This window comes from Chrysemys picta, chromosome 5, assembly GCF_011386835.1.
Source record: "Chrysemys picta bellii isolate R12L10 chromosome 5, ASM1138683v2, whole genome shotgun sequence".
Lineage (NCBI taxonomy): Eukaryota > Metazoa > Chordata > Testudines > Emydidae > Chrysemys > Chrysemys picta.
The window spans coordinates 20,401,964-20,422,411 of record NC_088795.1 but is presented as its reverse complement, the minus strand read 5'-3'; the positions used below and the strand labels follow the sequence as shown (position 1 = coordinate 20,422,411).

Here is a 20,448-nt window from a genome sequence, read left to right as displayed (position 1 = left end):
TTTTGTCTAGTTGCTTATAAATATAATTTATTACCTGTTTAAAAATTCTTTCTTACACTTTGTACATGTCAAGCTGACAGAATAAATGCAGGCATTTACAAACAGAGGGAAGGAGAAAAAAGGGAGAAGAGGCACACTCAGAACTAGTAAACCACACCTCCACTGTACAGCAATACAAATAATGCAATGGCTAGCACTTCTCTGTTAGTAATTCTTTAGAAAAGGAATTGCATAGAAGATACAGCAACAGGAAAATGAAAACCAAACAAAATACATCTCAGTATCGGAACAACACGCAAAAAAACCCCAAAACAAAATCCAACAACCTTAAGTAATATGTCTGTAGTGGAACTGTGACATACCTTCAAAGCATGGGCCATGCAAGATTTTCCTTTGTTAGAGACCTCTGTGTTTTAAAAAGGCATTGACTGTGTGATCTGCATGTCACTGTTTAGTATTAAATGGAAAGAGGGCATTTTAGTAAATGAAGTCAAACATGTACATCTGTACTATAGCTGGGGAGAACAAATGCTCAATACTGATTGTGTTTTATGCCCTGCTCTGGAGGGGCTGGTGGCTGATGCCTGGGTTGGAGAATGAGAGCCCACAGTAGGGTGACCAGATGTCCTGATAAAATCAGGACGGTCATGATATTTAGGCATTTGTCCCGCATCCTGATATTTCCCACTTTTTTTTTTTTTTTGCTCCACCGGGGACCCCCCTCCACATGTTCTGATATTTTCTTCCTCTCATCTGATCACCCTAGCCCACAGTGTAGTTCACTCTTTATAGTCTTGTTTATTTTGCAGGCTTATTTCTTTTTAGGATCCTTGGTTTACACATTACTGTAGATTGGTGGAAATGGCCACCTAAGCTCTGGCAAACAAAGCTAGCTGTTCTCAACTAAGGCCTGTTCTGCCACTGGATGCCAATCAGAAATTGGTATCCTGCTTTGAATGATGTGACTTGTAACATCTGGGTTCTTAAAAGAAAACCCAGAAGTTAGCTTGATGCTAGAACTATTGAGTCTCCTGCAATCAGAAGGTCAAATCCAGAGTACAATACACACATAGCAATTAATTTCTCTGTAAAAAGTAGCAAAGACTAACCCACTAATGTAATGTACACTTTCACTGACATCATAAGAAATGCTAAATACCCTTTCACCTATAGAGATGAGTGAAATTATCTATATATTTTTTGTATAGGCATTGCTTGAAGAGGGACTTTCATGTGTTGGGTTAGGGGGGACTTTGAGACATACCAAGCTTAAATGGGGGGGTAAGTGAATGAGTTTGTATCCAGAGACGAGCTCATGCCCCCAGACAGTGTTTTCAGTTGTGGGGGTTTAGTGAGGGTCCATCTCCATGCATTGTCTTGCCAGTTACCAACCCTCTTAGTACTGAAACCATTACCTCCCTCCTGCCACAGCTCTGCTTACCTGAGCTTGCAGTGATGCTAAATGCTGAATTTGGGACATCACCATTTTTTTTTCTCATTGGAATGAAATGGAGTGTGCAGCCAAGGGATTGTAACTTCACTCTAGAGTCATTTCCAAAGCAGCAGCTAGGCTGTGAGGAAGTAGGAATCGCTTATTCAACCACACTTATCTGACATCATAGCCAAGGGCCTCCAGCGCTTACTATAAATATCATTCCGCCCCCCCCCCACCGCGCCCTCAACTTTGCATTCATGTGAAAGCTCCACCTTGAGGGGAACAGGATACTGAAATGTGTTTAAAAAGTTGCAATGTGCCTTACAAAACTTTGCAAACTAAATGCTCAAAATAGAGATTCGAAATAGCAATAAGGGTGACCCTGAAGTGAATACCTGGTTTGAGTCCCTCACAGGGGAAGGTGTAAAGGCGCTGTTTTCATTCCTAAACCACTTGCATCCTTATTTTCTGCCTGTCCTCTGAGGGTGACTAGTCACTTCAGGGCCAGCCACCAGATTAGAAAAATACCTGAAAAGATTTTCAAATGCTCAGTAAGGTAGTTTACAAAGTGCCCTGAACTTAGGATCAAACAGACTCAACCGTATTATCGTGTATAAAATTAATCTAAGTGCTGTAGTCACTACTCGACTAAAACATACAACAAAGTCTAAGAGGTTAAAAAAAACCCAAGCCTATTTTGGGTAGCAAGCCAAGCATCCCATTAGGACCTTATCAATGATAATTGGTTTACTCTGTGTAAGTACATCTATAGGTGAGCAACAGAAATGCCAAGATACTCAGGTTGACAGAAATATCTTTGCTCTATGTGCCTCCCAAACAGCTAAATGTCCTGTGAATGTTTACATTTCTGTGGATGTCGAAAAGGAGTCTTGGTCACTAACCATCTCCTACAAAATCAAATCCTGTCTGAAGAGACCTCAATCACTTCAGAATGTACATGATTCATAAAAATAATAATCAGCGGGTCTCACGCTGTTCAATATGATACAGCTGGTGTGCATGTAAAACTTACTCAGGACTTATCAAGTACACTAACAGCTGCCTTTACAAGGAAAACAACACAAAAGAACCCAAAGCAATGAGGCTAAAACAACTCCATCCAATAGTGATTTTAAATCAGAAACTAAAGATTTTCTTCAAAGTCTGTAGATATTTTTTATATATTTATATATAACATATATATTTTATTTATATCATTAGCAACCAACATGTAATGAGGAGGTGGCATAATGAGCAGCAAAATTGCAAGAATTCAAAATCATGGGGTGGGCAATGAAAATATTAAGTTTAAAAAAAAAAAAGTAAATATGTTGAGGATAAGAAGCGTGCAGTCATCTTTTAAACAAGCTGATTCCCCCATTGTAAATGTTATGACGGTTCTTAAGAGTTGGTGCTGTCTGCACAACTGAATTGCCATTCTAAACAGCCGGCTCACAACATTTATTTCCCTCCGGTAATATGTAAGGTAATCTTTTGTAGTTTTAAGCTGGTGTCAGTATTCCATAAAGAGTATGGTCCATAGCACTAGATGGCAGTGTGTACAAACGTACAGAGGTAAGGACTGCTTCTATTTTCTCCTATCCAAGGGATTTTGAAAATTAATCCCTCTCCCCAAAAAACACCCCCCCCCCCCCCGCTACCCCCTCCATTTCCTCAATGGAATGGATGCATATTGAATGTGGAGCACTCCCAAGTGAAATTTTAAAAGATGGGTTTTGAGCTGCAAAAGTATCTGCCATCCACGAACCACTTAGGCCTTTTTTGGGGTGGGAAGAAAACCCCCAAAACAAAGGAAGCTTGAATTGATGTGGAAGCTAAAGTGAGAGAGAGCTAAAGGTTTGGATGGGACTCAGAGGGGCACCAGATTCCCGAATCAGTTATCCAAGGAGGTGCAATTGCAAAGTCCAACCAGTTATCTATCACTAATCTTGAGCGTTAATTTACGTTGGACCATTCAACAGAAACATTTAGGCTAGACCAAAAGCTTATATGGTGTCATTAGACCCTGCCACCCCTGTGAACCTACTGCAAGGGAAGGGAAGTAGAGAGCACCTTTGTCCCTACACTGGATTACTTGAGATCTTTTCAGATTACTGGACACCCAAGCAGATGGGCTGGAATAAGAATAGGAACAACTGCGGTTCTGAGTCAAGAGCACCTCCCCTTTCTCAACAAGTGGCAATATTAGTTTGGATAGGCACTCACTCTCCACCCCCCTCAGAATATGAGCTAAGCTTTTTCTACTGACCAATCCCTTAGTGGCAAAATGAGGGAAGTACTGTACATTGAGAATGATGTTGTCCTGCTGTCAGAATTGCTTACCCAAAATCACCCAGCTGCAGATTTTTTTGCAAAGAGCTCTCCAACACCAAGCTTATGCTTAAGGCAGTTTAGCCTGGGACTATCAGAAACTTCCTTGCATGGTTAGGGTGAGAAGGCTGCAGGTTTTCTTACCGAGTGAAAACATACTGTAGCGAGTTCAAAGGATCTTAGAGCTTTATACGACAAAAGCTGCTCCTAGGAGTGGAAGGCAGGAGCTGAGAGACAGAAAACAGCATCAGCCTGGCCTGAAAGAGCAGCCCAGCAGGAGGAGTATGAAAGACGTACCTGCTTGGAGCTGAAAGGGAGGAAAACTGGGACACATCTTTCAGCCCCCCTCTTACACCATTGGGGAGGAACAAAGTGTGGGAAAATGGTTAATGTTGCTGAAAGGCAGGGACTCTGCTTCCCTAAAGAGGGAGAAATGAAGGAGTCAGAAGGCCATAGATGAGCTTAGGTTGGGAAGGCATATTGGAGACAAGAGGGGAGTAGTGGGGAAGACTAGAGGAAATGGTGAGACTGAACCAAAACCCGCTCAAGTCTATGGAAAGACGTCCATTGATTTCCATGGGGTTTAGATTAGGCCCGAAAACAACAGGATTATAAGGCTGCATATGAAAAGGACAATCAGGTTGAAGAGCATCAGAGAGAGTCCTTCACTTCACACTAAAACGCAGGCAGATTCTGCAGGTACGAACCTGTGCACACCAACCCTATGAGTCTATATCTGGGTTTCACCACTTGTGAGTTGCTGGCAAACTGCTCTCCACCCAGGGAATGGTTTTATGAACATTGTCCCGTGTTTAATAAATACACGGTCGGTGATGCTGAGCTGAAGCTAAAAAGCCTACAGAAATGTCAAAATGGGGAAAAGGTCAGACGAAATTCGCCTTCCATTTCGACGAATGACATTTCCACAGTTACATTTAAAAATGCAGACTTTAAAACCTGAGGAGAAAAAAAAAATCCCCTAGAAGAATACAAAGTGAGAGTATAAAATAAATAAATAAAATAATCAGGGGCTGGCTCGATGGCATGGGTGAGAATGCTTTCCTAGCATTGGAAGTGAAAGGAAAGGTTAGGAAGAAATATTGAAATGATATGGCCTACCTCATACAAAAGAGTCACTCTTCCCACTAAGCACAAAGCAAAACAAGTCTGCAAAGAAATGGCAACCGGAAAAACAAGAGTTAGCTTTACTTGCCTAACTCCCCACATCAGCTGTTTGCACACATCAACATGGCCAAGAGGGACATGGGATGAAAACAAATGAGCACCTTCTACCACAGCGGAAATGAGTTCCAGCCGTAACTGCTGAGACAACTTCGAAGAACATTTATAGGGTGTGGAAATAGCGAGGAGAAAGCTCTGCTGTAGAGCAGAATTCAACACTGTTATTCTACACTGCCCTGTGGGGTGGAACTCTTATGGTCTCCAGTGGCACTTCCCTGCATGGAGGCAGAGCAGCAGTAAAGATCCACCATACGGATCACACACACCAGAATTTGCCCGTAGAATAAAATGGAGCGGCCTCCCCGTTCCATAACTGTCCTCCACTATCATACACCTTTGATTAAAATGGAAGGGACTGATTTTCAGTGGGGCTGAGCACCCACAATCCCAAGGAAAGTAAATGGGAGTGGTGGCTTTTCAAGACCTGTTTAAAAAAAACAAAAACGAGCCTAAGGTCTTTATTTTCCAGAGTACACATGCATATTTTTGCACACACGTTGCCTGATGTCACACATGAATATCCACATCAGGCATTCATGAGAAGTACCTGCATACTGTTGCTACACGTGCTTCTGAAAATTAAGGACTATGGGTGGTTGGTTTGGGAGGGTTTATTCACAGCACGGTTTCCAGCATAACAATGGATGTTTGCTCCTCAAATCATTAGTAAACAGGGGGTGTTGCAGTAGCTCACATGGTGTGGTAGTTGGAACTCATTGAACTAGATCCTCTGCTGGTTTAAATCATTGACTTCAATTTACACCAGTGGAGGAGCTGATCCAGTGTATGCTAACCATGTGAGCATGCCCTGCTGGCAACCCGAGGCCTTGGAGGGTGAGCACAATGGCTGGAGAAGGGGAGGGAGAGTGGCATTTGAAGGGAAGTGTGTTAGAAGAACCCATGCAGCTCCAGAAGGGAGAGAACAGGTTCTGCTGACACTTGAATGATACATGCTATTGCTGACAAAATTAGAAATTAAAATAAAATAATAATAATCCTTGCACTAGATACTTATCAGTAAATAATCGTTATAGCAAAATCTGTTTTCAGGGTTATTTCCCGCCACCCAACCCACACTCCAAATTGCATCTCCCTCACGCGCACATACTTTCTTTAAGAAGGGAGTGGATTATATTGTGAGTTGAAAATGAATCCCTATCTTCCCTACCATCCTACAGCTATTTTTCACAACGAACCCGTGGAATTCCCTTGGGGGAGGCGGGGAGAGAGACATGCATTCCTGCTTAGCACCCAGATTATCTGCTTTCCAGATGCATACGTTTCAAAACACTGGTCTTACAACCAGATCTAAGAAACAGAACAATGATGGGAGGATTATTTTGAGACACTTGATGCACGGATTTGTAGCCAAAGTCTGAATTTCACTGGAAATTGATCATCTGAAATAGCCACAACCAACTGTCCACAGCTTTGTCTAGAATGGCTTGAAACAAAAATATAAAAAGCCCTGGACAGTCTCCTTACCCCTGTCCGGTATTTGATGTAAACAACGTCCATAGAAACTGGGATTGTTAAGAAAGTTTATCCATACATCTGGATAGCAATAAAAAGCGTTTCCTAGGAAACTGTAAAATCCTGTACCAAGCAGTGTACAGCCAAGCTGAGGGGAACGTTAGGTTGATTTATATTTTCAAGGTACAACTTTGCATGATTTCTTTTAGATCCTGTCATAATGTACAAGGAGAACATATGTGAAAGTCAGGGCTGATGTTTTCTTCTCTGAAATGTCTTTTGTGAAACTCATTGGTCTGGGTATTCATTTTGTTTCTTATTCATAGCTCACAGGGCAATACCACTCCCCTAGTTCCATTCCTTCTTTTTCATTCCAAGGTTGCATCAATATTTTCCTTCTGCCGCCAAAGAAACAACTGTCTCGTGTCTTCCCATTTCTTCGAGGACTGCCGCCAACATGCTGAGGTTGCCATCAGGAAAATTCTGGGCTTCCCAAAGATCTAGGATCACGCCAGTAGGACTCGATTTTGTAGCAAAATAATTTAGGTACCTGCAACAGAACAAAGGAAAATGGTCTTGTAAGACTGGCTGCCTCTGTCAATGCTGATTCAAACTATCCGCAAACCACACCCAGTATGTACACTCTGCATGAGCATTCACTGTGACTAGTCTGTAGGTCTTTGTACTGCACTTGTGCACTGAAACCTTCTGCACCAGATCTTCAGCTGGTGTAAATTGGAGTTGCGCCCCTGGCTTAAATAGACCTGGGCTGATTTAGACCAGCTGATGGGGATCTGCCCCACCTTTTAACAGCTGGCACTCTCCTCTTGCCTATGCGGTTCATCCAAGCCTTGCTATTTTGTGGGCCACTTACTCTGTAAAAGTGCTCGTTGAGAAACTCCTCTCACACTGAAGTCAATGGCAAATAGCCCACCGATTTCACTGGGACCAGGGTTGGACCCTTAACAAGGACAACAGTAGGTGAGCTCACTTCCCGCGTACACACCGGTCTATAACAACAGCCCTTATGTATTCACTCAGCCACGTTGTTGAGTTCATACATGCAACACACCCACCTGTCCAATTTCAGTTTGTGGGCCAACATCCTCCAGTCATGGCCCCTGGTCTGTGGGGCATCAAGGCTGCTGCAGAGCTTCTGTCTGATGGGCAGGGGAATACTGAAAGCGCTCGGTCCCACTACGGTGGTGATGGTACTTGCTGAATCCATGAGAGGGTAATCAATGCCAGTAGGTTCCTAAGTTTTGCAGAAAGGGGTGGGGGTGGAAATAAAGCAGCATTGTTACTGCACACAAAAGCAATCACCAAGCACAAAGGCAGAATCCTATTGCTCGCATTGGGTGGAGGAGCAGCCTCGTGCTAATCAAGTTGTATACGCGCTTGATGTCAGTCAGCTGAAAGGAACAGAAATATGTACAGCTCACTTCCACAGGCAGCAGGTTTATCACCACTCCAGGTTGGTCTAGGTCAGGGATAGGCAACCTGCGGCACGCGTGCCAAAGGCGGCACTCGAGCTGATTTTCAGTGGCACTCACACTGCCCGGGTCCCGGCCGCCGGTCCGGGGGGCCTCTGCATTTTAATTTAATTTTAAATGAAGCTTCTTAAACATTTTAAAAACCTTATTTACTTTACATACAACAATAGTTTAGTTATATATTATAGACTTATAGAAAGAGACCTTCTAAAAACGTTAAAATGTATGACTGGCACGCAAAACCTTAAATTAGAGTGAATAAATGAAGACTCGGCACTGAAAGGTTGCCGACCCCTGGTCTAGGTGAAAACCTCGGGCCCAGCTTGATCAGTTAATGCGGAGAAACACCAAGCTCTTTCTTAGGGCAAAATGCTACCCTTAGAGCTTTACAGCAGATCTCAGTGACTTCTGTGTGTGGGAAACTCTCCCTGATGTGGGGAGCCACAATTATGGGGAGCAAGGAATATCGGAGATGAATTTTGTGGGGAAGAGCATTTGGCGTCAGATGACAGAAAAAGCATCAAGGGCCCTATGTTTCCCGTGCGTGTAAATGAAAATATGGAAGCATTTACCCCCCAAAGATGCATGGGACTTGGGGGGAAGGGGTATTTTTGATGCACCATTCCCTCTTGGGCGTGGGGCCAGCCATGGTGTGCTAGTACCAAGAGGTAGGGCAGCCCCCGTTAGGTAGTAAGGGGGAGACATCTCTCTCTATATTCTCCTCCTCCTCACACACATGGAGAGACACAGACACAGAGCAAAGGCGTTGCAGCAGCTTGGTGGATGTGCTGCTATTATCTCTCAGCCAGCACCTGTGCTCTGGGAGTCTTTTGATGGGGGACAAACCGTGGAGAGAGAGTTGATGCCGCTCCAGGCATTAGCTGATCCCTCATTTTTATGCGGACCTAAGTCTGCACTACGATGTGGAACATGCTATTCCCCTGCTCCTGCTGCATCCCCACTCCCCGGCTCTCTCTTTTACACAAAGCCATGGGCTAACAAGCAACAGAGGCTTTACACAGAGGAGGAAGCATCCTGGCAGTCACCTTTCTCCTATATACCCTTTGTGGGTTTCTTTGAAGTTCTACTACCTTCTATGTTGTCATCTGGCTGGCAGGAATAGGGGGAATGGAGCCACCTCAGCCTATTACTTTACACCAAGTGCCACGTATTTGACATACATAACTGAATAATCTATGAATGACAAGTGGTGGGTGCTTTGGGGTAGGGACCTTGTCCATCTGCTTGTCTGAAAAGTGTCTTAGCATGCGTTGGGTATAGAGCAGGGGTGGGCAAACTTTTGGCCTGAGGGCCACATTGGCGTTGTGAAATGGTATGGAGTGCCTGGTAGGGAAGGCTGTTCCTCCCCAAACAGCCTGGCCCCTGCCTCCTATCCACCCCGTCCCACTTCCCGCCCCCTGATTCCCCCCCTCAGAGCCCCCAACCCATCCAACCCACCCTGCTCCTTGTCCCCTGACCGCCCCCTCTGGGACCCCCCCATCCAACCCCCCACCGCTCCCTGTCCCCTGACTGCCCCTACCCCTATCCACTCCCCTGCCCCCTGACAGGCCCCCTGGGACTCCCACACCTATCCAACGCCCCCCATTCCCCGTCCCCTGACTGCCCCTCCCCGAACCTCCGCCCCATCCAACTGCTCCCTGTCCCTTGACCGCCCCCCGGGACCTCCTGCCCCTAACCGCCCCTCAGGACTCCACCCCCTTTCCAACCACCCCCTACTTCCTGTCCCCTGTCTGCCCCCCAGAACCCTCTGCCCCTTATCCAATCCCCCCCACTCCCTGTCCCCTTACCATGCCACTCAGAGTGACAGGACTGGCTTAGTGGAAAGCCTGGGAGGTGGGCGGGCGCAAGCTGCGCAGCCTAGCAGGAACGGTGGCCCAGAGTGCTCCCAGCGTGGCTGCGGGGGAGGCGGGACAGCAGGGGAGGGGCCGGGGGACTAGCCTCCCTGGCCCGGAGCTCAGGAGCCAGGCAGGATGGTCCCATGGGCCGTAGTTTGCCCACCTCTGTTCTAGGATCTTATCTAAACAAGTCTTGAGACTAAATTTTGGTTGCTGATGTCCAGAGAACAGATGTCCCATGAGATCTGAGATCCTTTGTCTGATAACACCTCAAGAACATCCATTCTAGAATTATTCTGGCCCGTCTGCTTCCAGGCCCAGTCACAGCCCAGAAGGGCAGGATGCATAAGTGAAAAAGGATGAAGGGAAAAAACGAACCAGACATTTTCAGCCATGCAGGAAAGCTCAGCTAGGTTCAGATTTTTTTTTTTATAATCCCAATGAGATCACCCTTTCAGAAGATACATGTTCCCTTTAAGGATCCTTCTTAAACAGGAGGCATACGCTCTACCTAAACCAAAATTGTTATGGCACACATAATTAAAAAGTATTTTTTAAACTAGTGGGAAAGTCAACAGGTGAGGAGGAGTGCACAGTTTGGGCAGAGATGTTTCTTAGGGATGAATTTATTAAAGGGGAAGGGACTCTATAGCCTAGTAAAGAGGATAGGAAAGAAGTTGGTAAAGTACAGATAGGAGTTACTGAGGAACAATCAAATGTAAGAGTCCCTTTAAATACAACACACAAAGGCAAGCAACTGAATATTGACAAAATGCAGGTGCTTACATGCAAAAGCTAGAAGTCTAACTGCTAAGATGGGTGAACTAGAGAGTCTCACGTCAACTAAGGATATTGATATAATAGGAATTACGGAAACTTGTTGGAATGGCGATAATCAGTAGAACATGGTAATACCACGGAATGAAATATATAGAAATGACAGAGTAGGATGCGCTGGTGGGGGAGTGGCACTACATGTAAAAGAAAGCATAGAGTCAAATAAGGTAAAAATCTTAAATGAAACAAACTGTACCATAGAATCTGTATGGGTAGAAATTCCATGCTTGGACAATACGAGTATAGTAGTAGGAATATACTACTGACCACCTGATCAGGATGGTGACAGTGATTGTGAAATGCTCAGGGAGATTAGAGAGCCTACAAATGCAGAAAGCACAATAATAATGGGGGATTTCAACTATCCTCATATTGACTGGGTATATATCACCTCAGGACACGATTCAGAAATACAATGTCTAGACACCATAAATGACCGCTTCTTGGAGAAGCTAGTTCTGGAACTCACAAGGGGAGAAGCAATTCTTGATTTAATCCTAACTGAAGCACAGAATCTGATCCAAGAGGTAGCTTAGCCGCTCGGTAATAGTAACCATAATATAATTAAATTTAACATCCTTGTAGGGGGGATAATACTAAAAAAAAAATCAACATGGTAACTTCAAAAAGGAGAACTACATAAAAATGAGGAGGCTTCTTAGACAAAAATTAAAAGGAGCTGTGTCACAAAGGTTAAATGCCTGCAAGCAGCATGGGGACTATTTAAACACACCATAATAGAAGCTCACGCTACATGTATACCCTGAATCCGAAAAGATAATGAGATGACCAAAAGAATGTCACCATGGTTAAGCAGCAGAGTAATGGAGGTCGTCAGAGACAAAAAGGCATCCATTAAACTTTGGAAGCTAAAACTTAGTGAGAATAATTAATAGGAAGGAGCACAAACTCTGGCAGGTTAAGTGAAAAGTATAATTAGGCAGGCCAAGAAAGAGTTTGAGAAGCAACTTGCTAAAGATGCAAAAACTAACAGTAAGAATTTTTTAAAGAACATTAGAAGCAGGAAGCCTGCCAAACAGGCAATGGGGTGACTAGATGACAAAGGTGACACAGGAGCACTCAAGGAAGATAAGGCCATTGCTGAAAAACTAAATGAATTCTTTGCATCAGTCTTCACTGCAGAGGATGTGGGGAAGATTCCCACACCCGAGTCATTCTTTTTAGGTCATAAATCTGAGGAACTGTCGCAGATAAAGGTGTCTCCGGAGAAGGTTTGGAACAATTTAATACATTAAACTGTCATAAGTCACCAGGATCTCTGTGTGGCTTAAAAGCTTGTGTCTCTCACCAACAGAAGTTGGTCTAATAAAAGAGATTACCTCAGCCAACTTTTCTCACCAGGACCAGATGGTATTCATCCAAGAGTTTTGAAGGAGCTCAAATATGAAACCATAGTATGAAACAAACTTCTGTACCAGATGACTGGAAGGTAGCTAACATAATGCCGATTTTTAAAAAGCTGGTGAGTCTAACTTCAGTACCAGGCAAATTAGTAGAAACTATAGTAAAGAACAGAATTACCAGATACATAGAGGAACACTATTTGTTGGGGAAGAGTCAACATGGCTTTTTGTAAATGGAAATTTTGCCTCACCAATCTATTAGAATTCTCTGATGGTATCAATAAGCATGTGAATAAGGGTGATCCAGTCAATATAGTGTACCTGGGTTTTCAGAAAGCCTTTGACAAAGTCCCTCACTACTAAACTCCTAAGGAAACTAAATAGTTATGGGATAAGAGGGAAGGTCCTCTCATGGTTCAGTAACTAGTTAAAAGATAGGAACCAAAGGGTAGGAATAAATGGTCAGTTTTCACAATGGAGAGAAGTAAACAGCAGTGTTCCCCAAGGATCTGTACTGGGACCAGTGCTGTTCAACGTATTAATTGATGCTCTGGAAAAGGGCTCAGTGAAGTTGCAAAGTTTGCAGATGAAACAATCTTGAATAATTTTATAAAGTCCAAAGCTGACTGCGATCTCCCTATCCTGCGTGGCTGGGCAACAAATGTCAGATGAAATTCAACACTGATAAGTGGAAAGTAATGCACAGTGGAAAAAAAATAATCCCAACTATGCTTATATAATGATGGGGTCTAAATTAGCAAGTACCAGTCAAGAAAGAGATTTTGAAGTAATCGTGGATAGTTCTCTGAAAACTTCAGCTCAATGCTCAACAGTGGTCAAAAAGGCTAATACAATGTTAGGAATGATTAGTAACAGATAGAAAATAAGACAGCAAATATCAAAAATATAAATCCAAGGTGTGTCCAGTCAGTTATGCCCCACCCCAAAAAGTATATAGTGAAACTGGAAAAGGTTCCAAGGAGAGCAACTAAGTTGATCAAGGGTACGAAACAGCTTCCATACAAGGAGAGACTAAAAAGATTAGGGCTTTTCATCTTAGAAAAGAGATGATTAAGGGGGGGATATGACAGAGGTCTATAACATCATGAATGATGTGGAAAAAGCGACGAGAGAAGTGTTATTTATCCTTTCCCACAATACACAAACCAGGGTTCACCCAATGAAATTAGTAGGCAGTGGGGTTAATACAAACAAGAGGAAGTACTTTTTCACACAATGCACAATTAACCTGTGGAATTCATTGCCAGGGGATGTGGTGATGGCCAAAAGTAGAACTGTGTTAAAAAATAACTAGATAAGTTCATGGAGGATAGATCCATCAATGACTGTAAACCAAGATGGTTAGGAATGTTATCCCATGCTCGGGATGACCCTAAACCTCTGAGTGCTGGAACATGGGGTGTTCTGTACATTCCCCCTGAAGCTCTGGTACCGGCCAGCGGCGGCGACAGTGTAATGGGCTAGATGGAGCACTGGTTTGACTCCGTATGGTCATTCTTATGTTCTTATATTCTTATGTCGAGGGTTCCCCCAAGGTTTTCAGGAATGAGGTTATTCATTAAGTGATCTCAGCAGGCCAGATCATAGAAGGTGCTGAGTGCTCTCAACTACTTCTGAAAACAACAAGAAGGTGATTGGCACCATGGAAGCATGAGAGAAATTTCCCTAGAGTGTGTTGAAGGTTGGGGTGATGGCAGCTGTCTTTAAGGGAAGGGAATGTATAGGGGATAGCACAAGATATTTAAAGTGTGCTGGGGAAACCATGCAGGCTCACTAAAAACCAAACCAAAATCAGTCTGTAGCACCAGGCAATCTGCTAACAGAATAGCAACATTTAGCTCATGCAACATGCTTTTCATCTGTAGATAGCAAAGCACATTACAGAGAAAGGAAAATATAAACTATCCCCATTTTACAGATGGGGAAATTGATATAAAGTGGCTTGCCTAAGGTCATTCAGAAAGTGAATGGGGACAGAATCCAGGTGTCTTCTGTGACCACTAAACTGAAAAGAGACACAGCTCCAAATGAAATTGTGCACGAATAAGACCCAAGCCTCTCAGCTGAGTAATGGGTACTTTCAGAAAGACCAAATATGTACCAAATACCAAATGGGAATTTTTTTAAAAGTACAAAAAACCCGCAAATTGACATTTAATGTAGATGAAGGCAATAAAAAAGCATCAATACGTGATCTAACTTACATCTGCAGCAGCACAAGGGAAGTGATTCCAATAAGGAAAGGAAAAGCAAATGTTACCTGTGAACTATTAAAGCCATAACAAAATCTACTTTAAATGTCAATTTCTTTAGTTTTCTACTACTTAACATGTTGCTCTGTATAATTAGCTACAGGAGATGCCCCACAAACACAACTGAGAACAGTCTCAAAACTTTACAATGCCTGGTGCAAGCTGCCATCACACAGCTTCCAGGAAATCTCATTAGCCTACACCTCACATTTTAGCAGCAACCGGTCAAGGTTTTAGGTTTCCGTAAACACTAGTATATATTGGGAATAGCAGGGGTCAATGTTGCGAGTTCCATTCTTGGGCTTTGGGTGGAATTATTCTGTATTTCCCTTGTCTCCATTCCTCTATCTTCTCCTTTTAGTATCTAGTCCATTCCATCCATGCTTTTTTAAAATGTTACATAATGACTTTTTCTGATAGACATTGAAATACATAGCTGGAGAAGTATCCTCACACTAATGTGCACAAAGAACTACTGACTATGGTCTCTCTAATCACATACCAAACTACAGTGCTTGGTGTGTGTGAGAAAAAGGCCTGTGTCAACAATAAATTCTACAACATTGACCCTGTTGGAGATATTAACCCTGTAATAGAGGCTGGTATCCTGGAACATGGAAGACACAGAATAGAGGTTCTTCAGGGCAGTGGTGACTGGGAGCATCATAGAGGTGGCACTTTCCCTCTCCATCTTCAGGCCAAAGCATACAATGGACAGAGCTCTCAGGGCACTCTGAAAGTTTGGCTGTGACTCTGTCATTGGCTGCTTGCCTTTATAAAACTCAGGAATATTGCAGGGTTCATAAAGATTTCTGCACAAGGACCTATTTCTTTGTGGAGAATTGGGGTCTTCTAGAATTAAGGACTGGGCAAAGACTGAAAACCTCCCACTCTTTCATATTTACATATATTATCATGCGTATTCCAGTAGCCCCATCTGAGATCAGATTCCATTGGGGAAGTTTCTGTACAGATAGGTAGTAAGACACTCTCCCTGGACTGAAGAGTTTACAATCTAAGCAAAGACATATACAGGGTGGGAGAAAGATGCATTATAATCCCTACTTTAAAGGTAGGAAACTGAGGCACAGAGCTATTAAGAGACGTGCCTAAGGCCACACAAGGAATCTGTGGCAGAGCCAGGAATTTGCCTTAGATTTTATGTCTCCCAGTTCAGAGTCCTAACCACACAAGGCCATTATTCTTCCCTTAGCTGTAGACAACTACACACACACACACACACAAGCTTCATCCCAGGCCTTTTGTACTACAGTCTAGCAGGTTAAGAGCCATCCTATGCATAAGAGGCCACGTGCTTCTTGCCATCAAAACTAGCACAGCAATAAAAGCTAATTCATGTGGTGACAGAGTCCTGCATATCAGCTCTTAGCACTGACTGTCTCTTCCACAGTGGATGTGGGAATGTCACCATGCACCAACCACAATGAGCAATTCTCATGATCCGTAGCCTCGCTAATGAGTGCTATTCTCTCCCTGCATTAATCCCTGATGGACGGAATCACAGCACAAGACAATAGTGCTATTTTTGTTCCCTTTGAAACTATTATCAGATCCTATTACATATAAGCAGAAGATAATTATAGTGTGTACTTGAGTTTCATTAAAGCGACCACCAATTCTTTCACTTCTCTGCTAGGTTAAATCAGAGATTACCTCAATGCAGCACTTCTACAGTAATTGTTTATGATAGTAGTTTTACCATCTGTCTTTAATGTTATGTTGTCCCCAGTTGAATATACAACTTTACACCCAATAACCAAGCAGATGTTATGGGTAATGGTGCACATTGTCAGGGCCCTGCAGAATAAGTAACTTTCGGCTGTCATCTCACAGCCCTTCCGAAAGTCACCCACAAGAACTCACTTTCCATGATTTCACAGTACAGAGTTTACCCACTCTCTCTTCTCAGCCAGAATAATGGTTAGCTGCTCTAACTATATAATAATGATGCCTACTCCACTGTAGCTGTGCCTGGCTGATCTTGACCCTTTGACCAATTCCTTTATAGGGATTTATAATAAGGCCCATAAAAGGGAGACTAATTCAGGAAGAGGATGGCGGGGTGGGGGTGGGTGTTAAGTTTTAAAAATGAAGGTAGCGATTGATAAAAAGGGTCAGCTTGTCAAGCCATGGAGATTGAAGTCCTCTGTCTATCCAGAGAGCATGTACAGCACAGGAAGGTTCAATGCAAACTTCCTGCAAATACCTTGCCCAGTCCTTAAAAGTGGAAAGAAGTACCTTAGCGGTGAGAGGATAGTTCATTCTTCATGCCTTGCAGTCCTTGCCAGCTAGGATGCAATTAGTGCCTTGGAGGGTGTGTGTGTGGGGGGAGTCATTCTGTTTCTCTCTCTGATCTAATGATACTTTTGGAGTGCCAATGACCATACTATCCAAGGCACCCTTCATTAGGAACTGGGAATGAAGGCTACCAACATTTTCACATAGGTCAGCAGTCCCTTGATGACAACAATGACTTTTTGGGTCACTACCAACTGGGCGTGACTCTCAGCTGCTGACTTGCAGATAAATGCCTCTCTGTTTTCCTTGCCAACTCTCACAACTATCTCATTTACAAGGATTTAGTTATTTATTTATCTAAACTATTAGCTGCTTGTGGAGAAACCTCACTGACATTTCTCCCGTCCATCATATCCGGAAGGATCATACTGCAACAGAACCATAAAAGAAATCAATTTCTTTATCCTGGAGGAACTGACAGAAAGTCTTTATGTTGCAGCCATACTATTTGAAGGATCATTTCTCCACAAAGGGGGGATTTTAACTTCCTTTTCATTTATTTCTATTCCCGATCCACCATCCTTTTCATCAGCCGGCATATGTGCAATCCAGACAGAAGGCAGTCATCAAAGGGACAGACCCCCACCCCTCCCAAATTCTGCTCCTTCTGTTGTTGTTGGAGCTGTACAGTTATTGAACTTTGCAGACCTGCTGGGCCTGGAAAGTGAAAACGCCATCCAAAGCCAGCAGGGGTGAAGCTGTGTGGCTCAGAGATATGGCCTGTGGACTGGAAAGTGCCAGTGGTTGCTATGGTATTGTGACATTCCTTTTTAATGTCAGCGGGGCCTTTAACTAAAGATGTTTGTAAGTCAAAGGGCTCATGAAACTCTGGGAGGAAATGGTGACCGCGCTGTAGCAGGCTGTGGAAAAGAGAGAGGATGGCTCTGCAGGACAAGCTTATTTCTCTATAGAAGAGGACTATCTTTGACTATGAGCCAGGGAACAAGATATAACCAGTCTGTCATATCATACCGTGTACAAGACACAGGAGAAAGACGGCATTTGTTTTGGTGATTATAGTAGGTTTCCTCACCCCTTTCTGGAATCTGAGCCTGGACTCTCCTTTGCCAGACTTGCTCTACTTGTAAAGGTCAGACCATAAGGAGACGTTGACATTTCACCAACTTCAACATGCTGCAACCGCTTTTTTACTTATTTCCCTATTATTGCCACATGTGCTTGACTCCTAGACAAATGATATCATTGCTCTCAGTTTCATCATGAGATTGTGATTTCCTGATGTAAATCTCACAAGGTTTCCACGCTGACTCATACATCATCATTTTCTGATGTTGCATCATTCAAGTTATTTCAGGGCACTGAGTGTCCCGGGCACTTAGCTGGTATGACACGAGACAAGCTTGTTAAAATCCAGATGGATAGCAATTCTCCTCCTTTGTGGGACTCCCATCAGAGGGCTCTGTGGCTAACATGGCTTGGTGTGTGCTCCCACCTTGCTCACAGATGCTGCCAGTGGCTCTTTGTGAACAGTGGCTGGTCAGAGCGGTAGAATTTGCCCTGATCCTCAACCTCAAAGAGTCACTTACCACTAAGTTTTATTGTCCCCAAGCACTAAAGTCCTTCAAGTCCTTGGGGGCGGTGCGGAGGGATAGCTCAGTGGTTTGAGCATTGGCCTGCTAAACCCAGGGTTGTGAGTTCAATCCTTGAGGGGGGCACTTAGGGATCTGGGGCAAAATCAGTACTTGGTCCTGCTAGTGAAGGCAGGGGGGCTAGACTCAATGACCTTTCAAGGTCCCTTCCAGTTCTAGGAGATAGGATATCTCCATAAAAAAAAAAGTCCTAAGGTCACCAAAAAAAGGGACCATAGCAGGGTGCCACTACCAAACTCCTGTGTCATCTCCAACACTTTTTCCCCTGTGGTATTAATTTTGGGAAACAACAAAGCAAAAGACCCAGCCCCTCATGCTCTTTTCCCTAGGCTGATGCACTCATCCACTCTCAAATCTACAGATTATCTTCCCTACTGCTGCTCCTGGAGATATTTCCCTTCTGTATCTTCTACATTTCTCCATTCCTCTAGGGACCAAAAGAGTCTGATTTTACATAACAGTCATGACACATATCTGCAAAGTGAGATGTAAGGCTCATCTATTTCCTCCGGCTTTTGCTTTTGTGTGTGATGACGGAGACTTGTTTTAGAGGACCCTGAAAATTGGCACTGGTTCGGTAAATGGTGTATACTGGTTTTTAAAGAACATGTGTGTGCTCAGGGCACATTTGATTGGTGTAATTTAGACATGTATAAATAACTAAATACAGTTAAATATAAAAGAGGACTGGTGCCTTTCAGGAGAATGGGTCATTAGGGTCTGCTAGCCATTTCCATTTAATTGAAATACAGCTCTACTTTTAGTTAGCTGTGGGCAGTTTTATGCAGTACGCCAAGCCGATGGAACTTGGCAGGAGCAAAGACTGAAGGGAAAGCCTGTTGCACATCTAATGTCTTATGCTTCCTGTTTCATAGCAGTGATTGTCAGTGCTCAGAGTGAACTGGTTCATATCGATCCAGCACATTTCTTCCTCATGAGTACATGGTGCTTCGAGAACTATGGACGTAGGAAGAATGAGTGGACATCAGGGGACATGACCATCCTATGTTTTATAATGTAAAAGAAGGTGTGCTGAAGAAACAGACCCCCCTCCCCAGTGTGCGCAGGGGAAATAAGAAGCTCCAGGGAGAGACACCAGGAACACACCTACCATTCTTCCCTTGTCTGTTTTGAAGGAAGGATGCTTCCTTCCAGAAGAGAGAGTAGAGAAAAGCCAACTGAGCAGCCAGGAGGCGCATGAAGAAAGAGTGAAGAAGGCAGTTGAATCCACACCTGCTATCTAGCATCCATGAGAAGGGAAAGCACCTACAGCAGTTATGAGAGAGGTTGGAAAGCCTGGTACCTCCCAGCCACCAGGAGGAGGTAGAGAATTAATGGGCACGGCAAACAAGCACAGGGAATGTGGTCAGGTTAAGGGATGTTTGCTGGGAAAGTACTGCCACTTTCCCCCCCTCACCGCTCAGTGTGGAAATGGCTGGGCCCTTTACCTCTGACACCGTACAGTTGAGTTGGAAGATCTGTCCTTCTCCTTCGACCTGCCGTACGCAGAGTTTACAAACCAGCTCCAGCGTGCTCAGGCTGAACCTTTCCAGGGTGAAGGTACAATGTAGATTTCTCTGACACCCGCTCCAGATGTGGTAAAAGGGAATTTCCTGCAGGAGGAAAATTAAGGAAAAATTTGAACTGATCCTGGGCATCTACAGTCTTAATGTATCTCAGCAAATTCTCAGCTCATGTCTCAAAAGGCTCTGGAATGAATATGGCAAATGGGGTCATGAATGTTGTGAGGAGATACTGTGCGGCCTCTCTGAAGAAATCTTGGCTCTGCTCTTCAGGATGGTGGTCCCCAGTCTAGCATCCCATGAAAAGCATTCACTGCACTGGAGACTAGCAACTGAACCATGCAGTGGAAACAGAATAAAAATAAGCAAATCCTCCCCTTGCCCCTCAGTGATGAGAAACCTTCACAAATCCCAGGATGCTCTGCTGTTCTCTCACACACATTACAAAGGTGGGTGTGTTTGTTTTCCCGCTTCCTTAAGGCTGAACCTGCTGCTTGAGTACAAAGGGCCTGGGTCCTCTAAAATGCTCAGTGCAGCCCACAAATCTCAATACTGGGCCATAGTGGCCAGTGCTGGAAACAGGCTGAAGGGTGCACGTATTTTGGCTGGTAGTAACCCCATGCACTAACCCAGGGGTAGGCAACCTGCGGCACGCAAGCTGATTTTCAGTGGCACTCACACTGCCCAGGTCC

The 20,448-nt window shown here is 43.9% G+C and overlaps 1 protein-coding gene across 3 annotated transcripts in view; it reads right to left on the bottom strand.

Annotated features, from left to right (window-relative positions):
• Positions 1–20,448, bottom strand: part of UNC5C (unc-5 netrin receptor C) — a 368,610-nt gene continuing 348,162 nt past the window's right edge. For all 3 annotated transcript variants that reach the window (XM_005278470.4, XM_005278471.5, XM_065596056.1), the window contains 3 exons: positions 19,682–19,846; positions 7,558–7,736; positions 1–7,031 (listed from right to left, as the gene is read on the bottom strand). In XM_005278470.4, coding sequence (XP_005278527.1) covers positions 6,866–7,031; positions 7,558–7,736; positions 19,682–19,846 — 510 coding nt within the window. In that variant the 3' untranslated portion in view covers positions 1–6,865. The remainder of the gene's footprint in view (positions 7,032–7,557; positions 7,737–19,681; positions 19,847–20,448) is intronic.